The 19,426-nt window shown below is 44.1% G+C and overlaps 2 protein-coding genes across 2 annotated transcripts; one reads left to right on the top strand and one right to left on the bottom strand.

Annotated features, from left to right (window-relative positions):
• The first annotated feature begins 7,343 nt into the window (after positions 1-7,343).
• Positions 7,344-13,297, top strand: tmem62 (transmembrane protein 62). Its single transcript, XM_080522764.1, has 14 exons — positions 7,344-7,661; positions 8,135-8,246; positions 8,462-8,599; positions 9,013-9,058; positions 9,430-9,571; positions 10,611-10,735; positions 11,079-11,201; positions 11,358-11,513; positions 11,696-11,855; positions 11,966-12,079; positions 12,289-12,373; positions 12,549-12,653; positions 12,737-12,855; positions 12,974-13,297. The coding sequence occupies exons 1-14, from the start codon at positions 7,455-7,457 to the stop codon at positions 13,292-13,294; spliced, it is 1,953 nt and encodes a 650-aa protein (XP_080378890.1). The 5' UTR covers positions 7,344-7,454; the 3' UTR covers positions 13,295-13,297.
• Positions 13,298-15,488: 2,191 nt separating this feature from the next.
• ptgr2 (prostaglandin reductase 2) lies at positions 15,489-18,339 on the bottom strand. Its single transcript, XM_080522775.1, has 8 exons — positions 18,237-18,339; positions 17,995-18,113; positions 17,317-17,508; positions 17,064-17,234; positions 16,744-16,953; positions 16,328-16,537; positions 16,166-16,205; positions 15,489-15,626 (listed from the first exon to the last, which is right to left on the bottom strand). Exons 1-8 carry the CDS (start codon positions 18,277-18,279, stop codon positions 15,562-15,564), a joined length of 1,050 nt encoding a protein of 349 aa, XP_080378901.1. The 5' UTR covers positions 18,280-18,339; the 3' UTR covers positions 15,489-15,561.
• Between the last annotated feature and the right edge of the window lie 1,087 nt (positions 18,340-19,426).

The raw sequence follows: 19,426 nt of genomic DNA, 5'->3' as shown, positions 1-19,426 counted from the left end.
TTATATCGGAATGATAACGTTTTGTTGTTGTTGTGCTTGTTATAAAGAAAAGGTCTATAATGCATTGAAATGAATGATACAACCCATTAATAATATTACCTAATAACAACTGCTCGGATTAGATTGCGGGTGGAAATAGGTCAAAATGCGCATCATGTAGTCAGATGAACGTTTGATAGATAACTTTACATATGTGTACCATCATCCGCTGTCAAACGCCACAGGTAATAATTGATTTAAGACTGTAATCTCTGAAATGCTCGACTGTCATGCAGCGTTGCGTTACTGTAACGTTAGACACAGCACCGACATAAAAGCGATTTTTGGGTTAAGCTTGTTATAAATAAAAGGTCTATAATGCATTGTAATGACATTAAACTAAGACAATACGATGGTTATCATAATTTTTCAAATCTTTATTAATAAGTAATTACAGAGAAAGTAAAATGACATTTCCGCATTGAATAGAGCGACATAAGATTTCTGTAGATGATTCGCAATGCATCCTGGTATCAAGGGGTAGCGTACCGTTAGCCCTTCGAAGCTAGTGTGGTCCTGAAATCCCTCGAAACGAAGGGATAGTTAGCCCTCCCCCTTACCCCTAGCCCTCGACGAAATATGAATTGAGACAGCCCTCGCCCTAAACGTGAACGCGCAAATCGAGCCATAGGGGTGAAAACGAAGGGCTAGGGGTGAATTGGGATCGGGCCTAAGTGCAATTAGTGGTAGGCACCTAGATATGATGCCAGCACCCCTCTAGTCACCAGCTCACATGCAGCTCCTGAGGCGGGGACTGAACCAGTGAAATTGCTAGCTGGCCTCTAGCCGGCCTCTCTATCCTCTAGTCTAGCACTAGAACAGCCATGGGTGGGGTCATTTGACCATGGGAGTAAAAACAAATCTTTGCACTCGATCAAATTTCAGGACCCTCCTTTCATGACTTTTCCTAGATATGTGCGTTCTACCACCCAGTATCCTTACATTTTCAAAATAGGATAAGCCAGTATAAAGCTATTTTGCAGTTTTTCTGTGTAGGAAGCAGGCTAATTGAGGCGCACCAACTAGTGGTCTTTTAACACTACAACAGCCGTGCCTATTTTACCTGCCTATTATAAGAGCCACCTCGGGGGTCAAATGACCATAGTCTTTAGTATGGGAAACTGCTACTTACACACAAAAGCCCCTTTTCCATTACAGGGCCAGCCCGGGCCAGCCCGGTCTGGCCTGCTTCTTTGGCGCTTTTCCATATGTCGGCCCGGGTCGGGTCAGGTCGGGTCGGGTCGCTTCTTTAGCTCCCCTTCGATACCAGGGTCTACATTTTTAGACCCGGATCTTTTTGCCAGGCTGCGTGTGACGTGTGACGCTGCACACCGTTGATTGGTCAATGGAAATCGTCATCCCATGTTCATAGATTTCTTCGCTAACCGCCATCTTGAAATACCACATTCGCTCTTGGAAAATGTCACTAAAGTTTCTGTAATAGCTTATTAATAAAGATTCAAAAAATTATGCTGACCATCGTATTATCTTAGTTTAATGTCATTTCAATGCATCATAGAACTTTTATTTACAACAAGCATAACACAAAAATCGTTATTATGCACCGTCTTTGCCCGTGAATAACACCGGCTGTGGAGGTGGTACAAACACAATACTCCTTTGCTAACTTCACCATCGGTCTACGGTCATTTTGAGCCCTTAACCACCGCGCTGACACCCCGAGAAGTTATGCTTTTAACCGTAAACTCGATGAACCAGGAGTTCACCCGGCCGCTGCTGGTTGAAAGTCCCGTTGACAGCGGGGGCAGAGAATATTTCTACCCGGGAATTCCATTTAAATGCCCGCGTCAGTCAGCCTTTTCCGTAGAAATACATCGCTCCGTTATATATCTAACGTTACATGTTTTAAGGCTGATCTGTGCATGATGGTGCTGCATTATGTTGATCTATTTATATCGATCTATTCTTGCCAATTCCTTATTACCAGTAGAAAGGGGGAAGGCTAAAACACTTTGAATGGAATAGATAGGACTTTCCCGTTTCCGTTCAATGAAGCATTGATACTCGCTTTTCCCCCCGTTGATGTATTAAACAATCTAAGCAATCTAATCAGAGTAGTTGTTATCAGTGGCGGCTGGCCGATAGAGGGCGCTGGGGCGCCGCCCCCACCTTCACTTCCTTGTTGCGATTTGTAAAAGTTTTTTTTTTAAATAAACATTGTTTATTCACAAAATGTGGCTGATATTCTGTCGGCGCCTATCAGCATTCATTAAAAATCCTCCAATACAATAAACATTTTTATCTGTGTGTGTGTGTGTGTGTGTGTGTGTAAAACTCACTGTTAAAATACATAGGGAGAGAACGCGGGGCGCCGTGTCAATGCAAGTCTATGCCAGGACGAATACTTTTCGCTTACACGTGAGCTGTAGCAGCGCTCCAATTGGCTGTCTCTATTTCTTGGCCAGGACGCACATTTGTGCGCCCTGGCCAAGAAATCTCCGGTTGTATTGCAGACAATGCATTATGCTGAGGACTCCCGACTTCCGGTTTTCCGGACTTCGGGCTTCCGGAGTATTTTAAATGAACATTCGTAATGTCTGTCTCTGATGTTCATGGTCAATTAAATCAGCCTATTTTGTGCAACTAATAATGTTCCCGCTAATGGGTTAACCAAGCAGCCTTGCACCTAACGTGCAATCACCTATCTTCGAACTATTCATAGCAATATGCGCGGGGCAAGGCGGAGGTACGGGTAAACACGGCTCATGTTCTGTCATCAAAGGTAAGAGTTGGTTTTCTTTAACTCAGCTGATGCATTGTTGTGTTTCTGACATGGTCTGGTTGTGTTTCTGACATGGTCTGGTTGTGTTACAGACATGGTCTGGTTGTGTTTCTGACATGGTCTGGTTGTGTTACAGACATGGTCTGGTTGTGTTACAGACATGGTCTGGTTGTGTTTCTGACATGGTCTGGTTGTGTTACAGACATGGTCTGGTTGTGTTACAGTCATGGTCTGGTTGTGTTACAGTCATGGTCTGGTTGTGTTACAGACATGGTCTGGTTGTGTTTCTGACATGGTCTGGTTGTGTTACAGTCATGGTCTGGTTGTGTTTCTGACATGGTCTGGTTGTGTTACAGACATGGTCTGGTTGTGTTACAGTCATGGTCTGGTTGTGTTTCTGACATGGTCTGGTTGTGATACAGACATGGTCTGGTTGTGTTTCTGACATGGTCTGGTTGTGTTTCTGACATGGTCTGGTTGTGTTTCTGACATGGTCTGGTTGTGATACAGACATGGTCTGGTTGTGTTTCTGACATGGTCTGGTTGTGTTTCTGACATGGTCTGGTTGTGTTTCTGACATGGTCTGGTTGTGATACAGACATGGTCTGGTTGTGTTTCTGACATGGTCTGGTTGTGTTTCTGACATGGTCTGGTTGTGTTTCTGACATGGTCTGGTTGTGATACAGACATGGTCTGGTTGTGTTTCTGACATGGTCTGGTTGTGTTTCTGACATGGTCTGGTTGTGTTTCTGACATGGTCTGGTTGTGATACATCATTGAATGTGTTGACCTGCTGTGATGTGTTGACCACCATCACTCTCCATCATCATCCATCATGTGTCTATGAAATAGATAGTTACTGTACTACTGACTGCAGCATTCATCTCTGCTCATTGATGTAGCCATGTCACACAGACACATAGTACACATATTCATCTGCTACCTTTATTAACCTGAGTGTAGCTGTGAGGCCTGTACTAGCCTTGTTGACTAGACTTCCTCCTTGTCTGACACTGGGTATTGGACCGTACTGACGTCCATAGACCGGTCACTCTTCCACCTCAGTGTCTGTAGTTGACAGGGTAACTTCTCCATGGCCCACACGGTCATTTTAAGGGTGAAAGTTGAAATTATACAGTGGTTGTAATGCCAGTGCGTGTTTTATGCGCGTGCACGCGGAAAAAAATCGTGCACGCGAAAGAGGACCCCCCCGCCACACTGCTGTGCCCCACCCAAAATTTTTGCCACCAGCCGCCACTGGTTGTTATTATGTCATATTATTGATGGATGTGCCATTTTTGATGGACAGCAGTGAGCGGATGACTGGATGTCAACTTCAACTTCAATGGAATCCCAAGCTGTGCCGTCCAGCCATTTTCGCCGTTCACTCATGAGTCAAATGCCGGTAGATTCGCGTCTTGTCGGCGTTTCCCTGGTTGCGAGATCTAAACTACTAGAACTGAAATCGTCACGTAACAGGCACGTAACATCCATATGCTGTATATATACATACATATATTTGACTACCAGCAAGACACCGGAGCACTCTATAAACGCGGAGATTGGAGCCCCGCGTCAGTCAGCCTTTTCGTAGAAATACATCGCTTCCCAATCCCTGGTTGCGAGATCTAAACTACAAATCTACTAGAACTGAAAGCGGCAAGTAGGCTAACAGGCACGTAACATCCATATGCTGTATAAATAAATATATTTGACTACCAGCAAGACAGCGCTGCACTCGTATCTATCAGCCTGTCTGTATAATGATGTCGTTGAATGCCGATGCTGAGATACTGTGCTGATGGACCATTCGCTGACTGTCTTAATAAATCAAGTACAGAGATTCCAACCCGTGTTGAACATCCTATTTCCTTGTCAAATCGTGTATGCTGTGCACCTAATCTATCCTGAGATGACAACGCATTTAAGATCACAATCCTCAATAGATTGATTCCATCGTTTTACCGACAAGAAGATTCTACAATCTATCAGCCTTTCCGTAGAAATACATCGCTCCCTGTATAACGTTATATATCTAACGTTACATGTTTTAAGGCTGATCTGTGCATGATGGTGCTGCATTTTGACATAATTCTTATCGCATTTCCCCCGTTGTGCTGTGCCGTTCCGTAGTCCAGAGCTTCATCATCCCCCTTCACCCCTTTCCATCCCTGGCATCATTTTATCAATGAACGTGGTATTATACATATTTACATATTACATATTTGTTGTTATTTATGGAAGTGTCCGGTTGCTGGAGGAACCAGGACGCCGGCTACACTGCACAGTTTAGCCCGAAATAGAGAGAGTGCTGTACACCCCGAGAAGTTATGCTTTTAACCGTAAACTCAATGAACCCGCTGCTGCTCGCAGCACCGCGCCAGCTGGTTGAAACTGACAGCGGGGGGAGAGAAAAGTTTTCCCAAAATAACAGCAGTCGCATAATGATGCTAAAGTACTAGCCACTTGATATGCTGAACATAACAATGATGCTAAAGTTCATAAAGCAGACAAGTGAAGGCAGTGGTTTTAAGGGTTCAAAAAACATGACTTTATTATGTGTAGAACAACATATGTGCAGAACAAAATCCAATAGAAATGATTCAAACATGCAGACAATCAGGCAGTAGCCATCTCATATGCTGAACATAACAATGATGCTACAGTGAGGTAAAGTAGTAGCCATCTCCTTACGATAGCCCACATAAGTTTCTTTCTCTTTTCAGCATTCCTCTTTCGAGTATCCTTCCTTCTGTCTTTGCTCTTCTGTCTTCTCTCTTTTCTCTCCAAAAAACCACGGTTAATAATATACCGCATGCCGAGGGAAAGGCATACGATAGCTGCAAGTTCCTCCATGCTGCTATTGTTGCTGTGTTGTGTCTCGTGAAAATATACGTCACCACCATGGCGCGCTTTTTTGACGCGTAACTCCGCCTACTATCGCCTACTCCTCCTACTAGTTCCGGGTCTGTTGTGTATAGTGGAAAACCAGAACTGATCAAAAGCGGAACCGACCTGACCCGAACCGGGCTGGACTGCTGATGGAAAAGCGCCATAAATAGCCTCAGCCTACCATTATTTGTAAGTAATCACAGTCAACATAAACCTCATAACACTCACTTGACAATCATTAGTCAAGAAAAAGTCATCTAAGACCAGTGGCCATTGGCAGTGACAATGATAGAATAACGAACAATTACTCACCCTAAAATGTTGACGACTTTCTTGCTGATCTAAAAGTACTATGGCGTGGCATTATTTCGGTCTCATTTATGTCCGTGCTGATGACGTATACATCTACAAGAAAGAGTCAACGTGAAGACCTGTGGTTAAGGAAAGTGGAGCTATTTGTAATTAGGCCATAAATGTATGGAGGGTGGATCGTGCCACATTCAAATGCAATACACACATCGGAATGCAATACACACATCGGAATGCAATACACCGTGCCACATTCAAATGCAATACACACATCGGAATGCAATACACACATCGGAATGCAATACACGTGTAACACTAAATACCAGTGGCGGCTGGTGCACCAATTTTTGGGTGGGGCACAGCAGTGTGGCGGGGGGGTCCTCTTTCGCGCGCGCAGCGCGTGCACGCGCATAAAACAGCGCATAAAACACGCACTGGCGCTCGAAACAAAGACGTAATTTCACTTTACCCACGCAATACCCACTTAAACATGTGTGAGGATACGTAACGGCGTTTTGCGACAGAACTTTCACTTTCATTCATGAAATTCACCCCGTCTGTGTTACTGTTTACACAAGTACAATCACAGTGTGACAGTCAGATGGAGCATTCGGTAAACAACAACAGCAAGGTAATGCATCAGCTGAGTTAAAGAAAACCAACTCTTACCTTTGATGACAGAACATGAGCCGTGTTTACGTAAACCGGAAGTCGGAAGTCCTCAGCATAATGCATTGTCTGCAATACAACCGGAGATTCAGGACGCACATTTATGCGCCCTGGCCAAGAAATAGAGACAGCCAATTGGAGCGCTGCTACAGCTCACGTGTAAGCGAAAAGTATTCGTCCTGGCATAGACTTGCATTGACCGCCGCCCCGCGTTCTCCCCCTATGTATTTTAACAGTGAGTTTTACACACACACACAGATAAAAATGTTTATTGTATTGGAGGATTTTTAATGAATGCTGATAGGCGCCGACAGAATATCAGCCGCATTTTGTGAATAAACAATGTTTATTTATATTTTTTTTTTTTACAAATCGCAACTAGGAAGTGAAGGTGGGGGCGGCGCCCCAGCGCCCTCTATCGGCCAGCCGCCACTGCTAAATACAATGCAAAAATACGGCATATTGCATTCCGATGTGTGTATTGCATTTGAATGTGGCACGATCCACCCTCCATACAAATGGCGCTGCGCGTGGACTTCTGGGAAAAGACATACAGCGGGGCAGGGGTGACGTAGCCGTTTACAACTGATCACCATGGTGTTTCCTTTAGCTGCCTCCTCCTCCTCTGCTATAACACAAGCTGAACGGACCCGAGGATGATGAAGTGTCTATGAACGTCAAGGGAGCAGGGCAATGGGTCTGAGTGACCGATGGTTCAGTGTAATGTAGCGGGAGTGTTCATGTTACTGTCAGTGCCAGTATTCGGTCCAGTAGTACCCCGTCACTCTCTCGGCTCTCCAGGATGCTCAGGCTGGTCGGTACCCTGGTTCTGGTCGTGGTTCTTGCCCTGGCGTGCCTCGCCTCCTGGGTGTTGGAGCGCTACGACACAGCCTGGCACCCCAGACGGAGGGTTCGGCAGACCGTCAGCGGTGGTGGAGAGGAGGCACGGAGCTTCCCAGTCCCACCGTATCCCGGCGGAGAGTTGGACAACATATTCTGGTTCGTGCAGGTGTGTGTTGACTATTTTTCGAGCTGGATCAGGCAGCTAGATTAGCTAGCTTGCCACATTGACTTCATTTCCCCTTACCATACAGTGGATGCTAAGTTAACACATGTTATCCACTATCTTTCTGTAAAGATGTCTTAATAATATAGCGAGTGGGACTTTGCCCGGTAGCCAAGGGGCATGTCAACATGATTTAGCAAATCTGACTATGTTGCTAGCTAAGTGAAGCTGAATGGGGGTGGTTGACCTGTTGCCTACTGGGAGCTGCCAGGGTCATGGACAAAGGTGACACCCCAGCCAACCAGTCACCACCAGGTTATAATATAAGCATTTGAACCTTTTATGTTTAGCATTTGAGGTTAAGCCCTAAGGCTTGGTCTGATGTTGCTGCAGCTTTTGCCTTGATGAAATAGCATACATGATGCTTTTGTTAAAGAAAGACCATCCTTAAATCTTCCTTTTTGTCCCACACCTAGGTTTCTGACATTCATATCAGCCGCTTCCATGACCCAAAACGCATTCCAGATTTCGAGAGGTTCTGCACTGACACCATTGAAATAATCAAACCTGCTGTTGTGCTTGCAACAGGTATGCCTAATCTCCTAATTAAACAATTGATGGAGCATCTAGTTAGTAGGTCGGCAGCCAGCTGGACACTGATGGTGTTAACCCCCTTCTATTCTCTTTACTTCTTCTCTTTTACAATTGAGATGGGGCTCCATTGTAAGAGCACCCATCAACTTGATGTGAGTTCTGATTCCCAATAGTCAACATGTCTGTCTGTTTGTCCGTTCTTCCAACAGGAGACCTGACAGATGCTAAAACGGAGAGCAAGGTAGGCTCCCTTCAGCATGAGGTGGAATGGCAGGCCTACCACAACGTCCTGAAGAGGTCACGTGTGTTGGAACGCACTAAATGGATTGACATCCGAGGAAATCATGGTGACTATAATCATCCATTCAGTGTGTACTAGACCAATCAGTGAAATTGGAGTTGGTCTTATGGTACTTATGTAAATAAGCTATATTCTAATCCTGAACACAACATATATGTATGTTCTTTATGTGATTGATAGCCTCAAAGCTGTTCCATTGCTACAGTAACCCATTCCTATTTAATTACAAAAGCTATTGGAGGTGAAACTAGATATTTCCTCTTACAAACTGCTCACAAATGACCATCGTATTGAATCTGCAATATTTGTCTGATAGACATGTATCCAGTATTGATGAGATGAAGGGCCTATTTGTGTCTCAGTTTATCATGGTTGCTCGTTTTGATTGATAGTATCAATATTCCATATAATCCATATAGTTATTTTTTCCTCTATTAAGCTGTTCAACATTTTTGACAGATGCCTTCAATATTATGTCTTTGGACAGTGTCAACAACTACTACAGGTCAGTATTCACTCTTATGTACCTTTGTTCAGAGACTGTATTTGGCCCCTATATGTCACCCTTAGCGCCTGCAGTCATATCCACCTGTTTACTATTGACAAGTGTGAGTTACCTCTGTTGTGGTTTGCCTGTCTGTGGAACATGAGCAGCAGATATTTATTTATTTATGCTATTTGAGCTAACCAAAAGCCAGAAATAGAAGCACACCTTATACAACGTAGAATACTATTGGACAGTTGCTAGCTCACAGTTGCTCTCTGTTCATTTACTGTACTTGAATCATTGTCTAATAATTCTGTCAGGGATTTCATAATTGTGACATGACATAAATGAAATAAAAATGAATTCATCTTTTCACTGTTTGTTTCCAGGAAGTACTCTGCCAATCAGAAAGTGGGCTCCTTCCACTATGTGCACAAGACTCCCTTTGGCAACTACTCTTTCATCTGTGCAGATGCTACCATCACTCCAGGACCCAAGCGGCCCTACAATTTCTTTGGCATTCTCAACCAGGTACAGTTTGCCCACAATCAGCTGCTCAACACTGGAACTATTAAAGGGATAGTGTACTTTTGGACACCTCAGATGGTAACTTACCCTGAAAGTAGTCTATGGGCCAGGAGACTCTGTAATAGCCACAACATATTCAGCTTTGGTCACCGCTAACAAAAAAATCAATGTGTGTGAATGGGATCAAGAGACATATGACACGGTGAAAGGAGTGGAGGAAGTCGGGAGTGAATTTAATGTTCAGACTTTTATTTAGAAAAATGTAAATACATTTCAGCGTTGTTGAAAATCAATGACACACTCGCTAGCTTGTGAGCCTGCTAACAATGTAAATAGTGTTATAGTTAATTAGGTAGCAGTGGGGATTACTCACCCAATCCATTGCATTGCAATATTTTGGCTTGACTAGCGAGTGTGTGTTGTGATTTTCAACAATGTATTTCTGTGTTTCAGAATAAAAGTTAGGACATTTTGATTGGTTGCCAACTCGCGGCCCAAATGACCAGACCGTGTCACATATGCTTCCTGTCCTGTCCTGTCTGTGCAGAGATTGCAGAGGAGTATCTGTGTACCCCCCCCTCCCTCCCTCCAGAGTAGGCTTGCTGATGTAAACTGATCTGAGCTGGCTTGTTGGAAGTGTTTGGGAGCTCTCTTGGCCCAGCTGAAAGGCTGATTTATTACCACTGGGGGTTGCCCCCGACTTGTTCTCCCTTTCACCAGACCGTGTCACATATTTCAACAAATCACCTCAAAGTAGGCCTAACGACCAAGCAGGTACCAAGCTGCTAGCAGTGGCTAAAGTCAGCTGAATATCTAGTGGCTATTTAAACAACTCTGAACTTTGGATTACAGTTTCTCCTGGTGCATGGACTACTTTCAGAGTAAGGAACCATCTGACTGTAAGGTGTAAATAAGTGAGCCATCCATTTAACCAGACTTAATAAGCACCTTTAAAAGTCAGACATTATAACAGCTTATTAGCATGATAAGCTATTACAGTTTATTATTAGCAGCATGATAACCTTGCCCCAACGCCATACAGAGTCAAATGGACTTGTTGGCCGCCTTCAGGACTGAGAGTCACAGCAGCAATCAGTCCATCTGGTTTGGTCACTACACCACCTCCACTGTCATCTCCCCCTCGCCGGGGATGCGTGAGATGATGAGGTAACAGAAGAATAATGTGTAGGTTTCTATTTGACTGTCTCCGTCTCAGTCTGCCCCCTGCTGTCACTGGTCAATCCCATGTTTCCCCATTCACATGAGTGACAGCATGTCTAACGTCAACACCTTATAAAAACACATGTCTGAGATGTAGACATTACCTCATTATCTCATGTAGGTTAGACAAGTCAATTTAGACTGCTTCATGATGAAAGTCGTTTTAGAATATTTGAAGCTAAGATATACTGCTGCAACTGTATCGATGACATAGTTACTGAACACAGTTGTTTAGTATCACTGTACCAAAGGCTTGGTAGGAGATGTGATTGGCTGGTTGTTTGTGTAGCCCAGCTGTGGCCTATCTATGTGGGCACCTGCACACTCTGGGGGGCCTGATGCCCATCCTGCACAGCAGACACCCCCAGGGCACGCTGGAGCTGGAGCTGGGAGACTGGATGGACAACCGCAGGTACTGTAACATAGGAAATATGTACCACACACACACACACACTCTCGCACACCCAATCACACACACACATGCACACACTCGCACACTCACACAAACACACACACACACACACACTCACTCACTCTGATTTGTTCCTACTCTCACCCCTCTGTTCAGGTACAGAGTGCTGGCTTTTGACCATGACCTGCTGAGCTTCTCTGACGTGACGTTTGACAAGTGGCCCGTAGTAGTCATCACCAACCCCAAGGAGGCGCAATACCTGCATCCCGGATTAGAGCCTCTGGGCCGGATTCGGAGCTCCACGCACATCAGGTGTCCCCTTTGTGTGTGTTGTCCTGAACCCCCCCACCTGCCCTTTTTTTTTTTTTTTATTACATAACGTGTCTCCATACAAACCACAAAAATGATTCCTTCAACGGCATTAGTCATATCGGTACATGCGTGTCTACGTGAGTGAATGTCTGTCCTAAACCTGGTTTTCCTGACCTCTACAGGATCCTGGCCTTCTCTGAGGCCCCCATCACAGCAGTGCACATCAGTGTGGATGGGGTAGTCCAGGGGACAGGTCGCTGTGCTGGGGGCCCTCTGTACGTGCTGCCATGGGACCCCTCGCTCTACCTCACTGGGCTGCACACAGTCAGGATCAAAGTAGAGGTCGGTAACACACTTTCAAATCAGAGTATTCTTTCCAGGGTCTTTCCATGTCTCGTCAGTCTCTCTTATTCTCTCCATTTTCTTTGTGTGCGTGTGTGTGTGTGTGTTAGGACGCAGCAGGGCGCTCAGTGGTTCGAGAGCAACAGTTCACCCTGGAGGAAGACCTCTCCCCCAGCTTTGGCTTCTTCCAGTCCTTCATCCTGCTCACCGACCACTACATATTGGTAATGCCTCATCACAATGGGCACCATGGTTGGCATGCATGCCCACACTGTGGTCTATACTCAAACATGCTAAAGTATGTGTGACTTGCGTGTTTCCTGTGCTTTGTGTGACTTGCGTACTTGTTTCTGCTGCTCTAAGTTACATAATGTACTTGTTTCCCATTCTGTGTGTGACTTGTGTACTTGTTTCTCATGCCACATGTATCCAGGCCCGGGTTGCCTTTGTGCTGGTGATTCTGCTGAATATTGGCGTGTTGGTGGTTTTCAGGTTCCTGCGTGTGCCCTATGTCAGAGGTGAGGTTCGCATCAGTAGTGGCAATATCGTGTTGGTTATTTTTGCCAAAGACAAAGTTGTAATATGAGTAGTTTTGTCATCCTATAACATTTAAAATATATATATAATCCCAGATATAACAAACCTCATGTTGAAATATTGTTTTCTAAATATTTCTTCTTGCCTGCTCACCAGAATCTTCAGGGCTGTTCTTTCATGTATGTATGTCCCTACACCTGGTCAGTAAAATGGACACCTTCTTCTATTCTATGCTGCTCTTCAACGTGTGTACAGCCTTGGGTAAGTCACCTGCAGAGCCCAGCAGAGATCCACATCCGCTCTTTCCACCAGTGTCTGTACATTCACTCTCTGTCTGTCTGTAGGTCCCTGGTTCATAGGCGAGTTGGTTGACGGACATAGTGGTGTCTGCTTCGCTTTTGGGGTGTTTATTGATGGCCACTTCCTCGAAGGCAGTCTCACTTATGTCGTTGGACTCATTCAGGTGAGACGTTATTGTCAAAGATGTAAACAATAATACTATGGAATTTTGAAGGACAATCCTGATGATGTTTGTTTGTTTATTTATGTATGTATGTTTCTCCTCACTTGCTTCCTAACAGCTGATCTTCTTCAACATGCCTCTGACATGTTACCTCTGCTGGAGCCTCCATCTGCGTGTCCGTGGTAGCTCTTTTCGCTCACAGTTTGGTCGGCATGGCTACCGCTGGCGGACTCTGGCAGTGCACATGGCCATGCTGGCCCTGCTCTCCTGGCAGGCCTACTCCTGCTCCTTCCTGTTGGAGACATACGGCCCTCTGGCCTTCTTCCTGTCCCCGGTCCGCACATGGGCACTAGGGCTTAGCCTGCTGCTGGTGTACCGTGCCTGGAAGGACCCTGCCCCACGTCTTCGAGACGACAGCAAGACCAACACACCCTCTTGACAATTGCACTCGTCACTCAATCTTTTGAGCCCCACACACCCACCTATGTTTTTATGATTGTCTTTGCAATTTCTATCGACTTTCCACATTCTGATTATTTCACACTCTTTGTGCAAAGTTCTCTCCCCCCCCCCCCCCCAAAGCCACTTTATGACTCATTATCCTATTTCTAGATACAGTTGTATAAAGAGTAGAGATGTTTCATATGCATGTCAGCGTATGTACAGTAGCATCAGTGGGCACCTCCCTGGGCAGAGTCACAGCTATGAGTACATTCACAACACTATGATACCTTGTGGATTGTATAGGTTCAGCCATGTGACTACTGGGCCACTGTAAGAGAAGGTTGAAGTGAGTGGTATGAAGAAGTTAGTGGACCATTGACTTGAGTTTTAGAAGTTCTTGAAATCACTTCCACACCACCACTGCCAAAGGATGGAAACAAAGATATGGTCCAGTCTTTGTTTCCCCTTTCTCTCTCTGTGGAAGTGTGAATGTTTGACTGAATGTCTTCTGACCCTAAGGGGTGGTACCAAGTTACCCCTGCTGTCCACCCACACATGGCTTCCTTAGATTAGCAAGGATCATATATTTTATATTTTCGGTTTATTTTTCCCCTGGCCCAGTTATCCACTTGTCAGGCGAGTAAATGTTTGAATGTTAGTCTGGTGTGGAAAGAGAGCTGCTTCAGAAGAAAAATGATAAACAGATCAATTTTGTTTTTTAATGAAGACTTTATTATTTTGTCAGTTTGCATGTATGTGAGGTATTATTCAAACCAAGAATAAGTAATGCGTCCATAGATTACAACTGTTGCTCATCAAAAACCAATGTATTCCTTTGTCTGAGAGGATACTTACATTCTAAACATTCACGTTGGCAATTTGTGTAATCATAGGAAATTATAATGTTCTGTTAAGTATTACTGTGCTGTGTGTTTTATAATTCTATTCTACTGCCAAATTTTCTGATGTTATTTTAGTTTTAATTTCTCTTTTCTGTTTCATTCGCTCTTTAGAAATCTTCCCATAACAGCTGTTTCTCAGGAATGTGAGGACTTGAACAAGATCCTGTTTCTAGATGTCTTTCAGGAACTGAGAATGACAATGTCTTTTTTTATACTCTATATTAGCTCAGTGATGAATTCAGCCTAGTCCTTTAAAAAGAAAAGAAAAACATGTTTAACAATCAAGACTTGTGGTGATAAAGTGATGAATGTGAAATAGCTGTGGTGAAATGAAATGACATTTATAAGGGTAATTTATTGATCATATATTTGTATTGTGTGTGATTTCCTTGCACTGATAATGGATTTCCCCTAATGAAGATTTAATTTGGCAGCTTTATTATTTGTCCTATGTAAAGAATGAAGCTTCCTTTTGAGAGTAAAATCAGTACTTCAATCAACAAAATGTATCATTTTCCAACGTTTAAACGTCATACCTCTTGCAATGCGACGTCCACTAGGGGGCAGACCTGACCCCAAGGGATTATGTTTTCATTTATGTTCATGTCCTTTTAAACTCTTTACCTCATTTCCCCCATTGGGCCATCACACTCAGATTAAATAGGGATTTATTTTATTTTTATTTATTTTTTACTGTTGATTTTTACCTTCACCTATATCAGTTGGTTTTGGGTCAGTGTCAGAGCTACTGCAGATTATCATCAGCTGTTCCTAAAGGTGACATGATTGTACTTGTATTAGTGGGTTTATTTACCACCAGAAAATGAGGGTCAGCTGACAGGTTTTGCCAAAAATTGCTCCTAAGCGGAGCTTAATCAATCTGTTCTAGTTGGACAGGGAAGGGATAGGCCTATGTATGGTATACTCTGGTAAAATAGATTGTTGAATATTACTAGATTATTTTTCTGTATTTCAGGTGACAACTGACATGAAAGCAACCCACAGTTGTGATTTTATTAACAGTTTTCAGTGCTGTGAAATAAATTGTAGATAAAATGTAATTAGTCCCTGTGTTATTTCACACAACAAAGGTGCTTTCTTCACACAACAAAGACAACACACTTAAGGACTATCTGGCATGTTCATTGTTGCACTGACAGGAGTAGTGGGAGTGTCACCTTTCACCTATACAAAAGTTAGATCTAAGGAGACAAAGCATGGTATCGTATTACAATACGCTACCTTTTTTTGCTTTGTTTAAGCCCATTCAGTCAACGTTAGCATAGCAAAACAGTGTCAGGACTCAGGAGTAAGGATGTTCTTGTGAGAACAGTAGCTTTGGGTGGTGCATGGATTTTCTTCAATCGGATATTTTGACAACCTGTTTGCCGATGTTTCCCCCTTTCATCATGGAGCAAAAAGCCACTGCAAAACAACAAACAACAATGGAGTTGGTCCCACCTTTGCTGCTATAACAGCTTCCACTCTTCTGGGAAGAGTTTAGAATATGGTTGCTGGGATTTGTTCCCATTCAGCCTCAAGAGCATTAATGAGGTCGGGCACTGATTGGGCGAGGAGGACTGGCTTGCAGTTGGCGTTACAATTCATCCCAAATGTGTTCGATGGGGTTGAGGTCAGAGCTCTGTGTGCAGGCCAGTCAAGTTCTCCCAGACCAAACTCGGCAAACCATGTCATTATGGACCTCACTTTGTGTATGGGGGCATTGTCATGCTGAAACTGGAAAGGGCCTTCCCCAAACTGTTGCCACAAAGTTCTCTAGAATCGCATTGTATGCTGTAACATTAAGATTTCCCTTCACTGGAACTAAGGCGCCTAGCCCAAACCATGAAAACAGCCCCAGACGATAATTATGTCCACATACTTTTGTCCATACAGTGTAGGTTGATGTGATGAATCTTTAAAAAAAAAGTAAATGACTTCACAATTACCACTGGCACACTTACCTCCCATATTCTCAATACCGTTCACCACTGTCTCCAGCACCTGAGGAAAGGAGGAACAGAGAAAATGTTTCTTCTCTCCCTCACACACACACACCCTCAGCCCCCCTCCCCCATCATTAGGGAGCATCCACAAAGAGGAAGAGAGAGAGAAAGATGCCTTGCCTTGACTTCACCAACTTTAACCCACTGGCTCAGCTGCAGTAGGCCAGCTTCATGTTTGTCCATGTAGTTGAGCACCATAAAGCGCTCCCTGGTGATGTTTTTGCTGCGCAGGGCATTCTGTGTCTCGTCACACAGGGGTGGAGGATAAGGCACATCCTTGTTGTACTGAGAGATTTGTCCACAGAGGATCACATGGCCGCCACTGTTCATCTGGAGACACAGGGGGGAAGTGTAAATTAGTATAAATCAGTGTAAATGAAGTGTGAAAAAGATGGGAATTAACACCTAACAGGGCTGAGTGAACCCTTTTTTGAGGGAACCCTTTTATACTGTTCTGCCATCACCACTACATATTCATATGCATAATTGCTCAGTGTGATCTCGTTGGCAATGCGACAACGATAACGCCGACTGACTTGTGCTATTACAGCATCGCTGATGGGACCTCCAACATTGTCAAAGTAAACGTCCACCCCATCAGGACAACACTCCTTCAGTCTCGTGGGTACATCCCCCTGGCGGTAGTTTACTGCTGCAGAAAACCCCAGCTCATCTACCAGGGCTTGGCACTTCTCATCTGACCCACATATACCAACAACCCTGGCACAGCCATCCAGTCGGCCAATCTGGGTAGAAGGAACACAGGACAATGATTAGAGTTTAAAACAAACAAACACACACACATACACAGCTATGTTTAACTGGATCAAGTGTGCTGTACCTGCACAATAATTACCTGCCCAGCTAAAGACCCACAAGCCCCAGCAGCTCCACTAACCACCATGGTCTGATTGGCTCCTTTGGTCACATGCCCTTTCTCTCTGACACCCAGGAGGGCAGTGAGACCAGGCATGCCCACTGTGCCCAAAAAGTATGATATGTGTCCGTCAACCAGCTGTGGGTCAACCTGCAGAACAGTGAATATACAGTAAATCAACTGAAGAAACACTTGACAGTGCAAAGTACCAGTAAGTAGAATACAGTACTACCTTCTGTAAAAGGCTGCCATTTACTATGTCATGGGTCTGCCAACGCCAGTTGAACGTGGTGACCATGTCACCCTCAGAGAGGACATCGCTGCAGCTGGATTCCACAACCCCAACTCCTCCACCGGCTATGCCCTCTGACAGCCCCCATGGTGCCAGGTAGTCCGTACCTGTGTCTTCATTCATTTGGCATCGCTATATCAGACATAAACATGAAGGAAGGGAAGACAGCTCTGACAACTTTATCACTTGCATAATACAGGTGTGAAGATGGTATCCTCACAAGTGGACCTACTCTGCATTCTCCCAATTGGCCCAGATTCATTACTGCCCTAAGAATTCCATGTGTTCCATGTGCATTCCGCAAATTTGAATTATTGTTTGTCTTGTTGTTTTTTGTTAATTGCCCATCCTTGTTAAACCATTCCCACTAATTGGCCACACATAACAGTTAATACAGGCCCACCAATTAAGCTAATACTAATATAGCCTACATCGGCGACTGTGTGAGGTCACATTTTGTCAAAGGAGATGGTGGGCAAGTTAAATTAAATAAATAATTTCAAAACTTTGATGATTGTTTACATGCGTTGAGCATCGGCCCAGGTAGACCATTTCTTATGTTGTGATTTATTCTTTCTATAGGTAAGCCCCTTTCTCATGCACTGCGCATAGCATCACCATGTACGGATCTACAGAGAGGTAGAGTGTCCGGACGAGGACTTCTCCGTGTTTTAGGTCCTGTGGTATAGTCGTCTCTTCCATTCCGAAATGTTCTGGAATTGGCTCCCCATTTTTCCCTAAGAAAAAAACATATCGTGTCGGACAAATGTTGACCAGTCGAACACAAGGCGCAAGCTAGTGGCTATAGGCTATCCCGCAAAAATAAAAAAATAAAAATAAGGTGCAGTGAGTCAACATACCAGGTCGAGCATTTAACAGGACTCTTTGCACACTTAACATCATTCCTCGTCCAATTTGCAGTTGTTAGCCAGCGAATGCAGCAGGCGAATGCAGACTCCTGTCTTGACGACTCCACTCTGGTTTCCTGGGCTGTGTTCGGAATGGCATACAAGCATACTACTCATACTAGATATGACGTAGATTTTGAGTATGCAGTGCGTTCACACTGTAGATTATGTGAAATTTGAGTGTGCAAGAAATGTATACTAAATGTTCGGTCGGCTGGTATTGGCATACTTATTATGAATTTAGTAGGCAGTATGCAGTATATACTAATTGAGTATGCTAGTATGCAGTATGCTAGTATGGCATTTCGAACACAGCCCTGGTGGTACACTGTTTATTGTCCCCTGTCGATGCGCCACCCACACACACACTGGTACTGCAACAATCTCGACCTGGTATGCGTCCTCCTCACATTGTGCAAAAGTAGACTCGTTTGGTACCTCACACAAATCAGTCGGATTTGTCCCGTCGATTAGATGATGGGGACATGCATCGAGGGGATGGGAGTTGCACTGCACGTATCTCACCACATTCTATCGCAGTCTGCAATGATTTCATCAGCTTGAGTTTAGTTTAGCCTACTAGGAAGTGACGCTTCGGAATGCAAAGAACTTTCTTCAGGGCGAGAAAGAATTGTCAACGGTGCACGTCACTGCACGATGGTGATTTGTGTCGGAGATGCTTTAAGGTAAAGTATAGCATTTAATTAATAAGCTTTAATTGATATTGTGTTACTGTAATATCGCGTGTCTCGACTGTCCCAACTCTGCGCTGCCCTCATGGGGAAGTATCAGCATCCGCTTGTCGAGTTGAACTTGCAACATTGAAACATTGTATATCTCGTGCAGTTGCAATTCAACCATGTACAATGTCTCCTTCTACAATGTTACTACTGTTGTAGCAGCAATTATCGTATTGACTCTGATCGTCTATATGTCCACATTATCAGTGTTAAAAAACCTATAGTATGCATTATGCAAACATTTCTGCTGCTGCCACGGCTTGCAGATGCAATGGCCCAGTTCTATGTATGTCAATTGTACAGTAAAGCCAAACGCATTAGGCCTGACTAACAATATAGGCCTATAGGAGAGTGTTTGTTTTATGTGTTTATACATATATTGTACATTGATACATGCATAAT

Source organism: Nansenia antarctica, assembly GCF_963989245.1.
Source record: "Nansenia antarctica genome assembly, chromosome: 1".
Taxonomy (NCBI): domain Eukaryota; kingdom Metazoa; phylum Chordata; class Actinopteri; order Argentiniformes; family Microstomatidae; genus Nansenia; species Nansenia antarctica.
This window is presented reverse-complemented; position numbering and strand designations above follow the sequence as displayed.

What these genes read in the sequence shown, in the direction of transcription:
- ptgr2 (XM_080522775.1), bottom strand. Translation starts at nt 18,279, where the DNA reads ATGATGTTAAGTGTGCAAAGAGTCCTGTTAAATGCTCGACCTG. An exon ending in ATGGCAGCCTTTTACAGAAG is followed by an intron (nt 17,235 to 17,316) that starts GTAGTACTGTAT and finishes ACTGTTCTGCAG; the next exon opens with GTTGACCCACAGCTGGTTGA. An exon ending in CGGTATTGAGAATATGGGAG is followed by an intron (nt 15,627 to 16,165) that starts GTAAGTGTGCCA and finishes GTTGTTTTGCAG; the next exon opens with TGGCTTTTTGCTCCATGATG.
- tmem62 (XM_080522764.1), top strand. Translation starts at nt 7,455, where the DNA reads ATGCTCAGGCTGGTCGGTACCCTGGTTCTGGTCGTGGTTCTTGCCCTG. An exon ending in TGCTGTTGTGCTTGCAACAG is followed by an intron (nt 8,247 to 8,461) that starts GTATGCCTAATC and finishes TTCTTCCAACAG; the next exon opens with GAGACCTGACAGATGCTAAA. An exon ending in TCTTTGGCATTCTCAACCAG is followed by an intron (nt 9,572 to 10,610) that starts GTACAGTTTGCC and finishes AACGCCATACAG; the next exon opens with AGTCAAATGGACTTGTTGGC.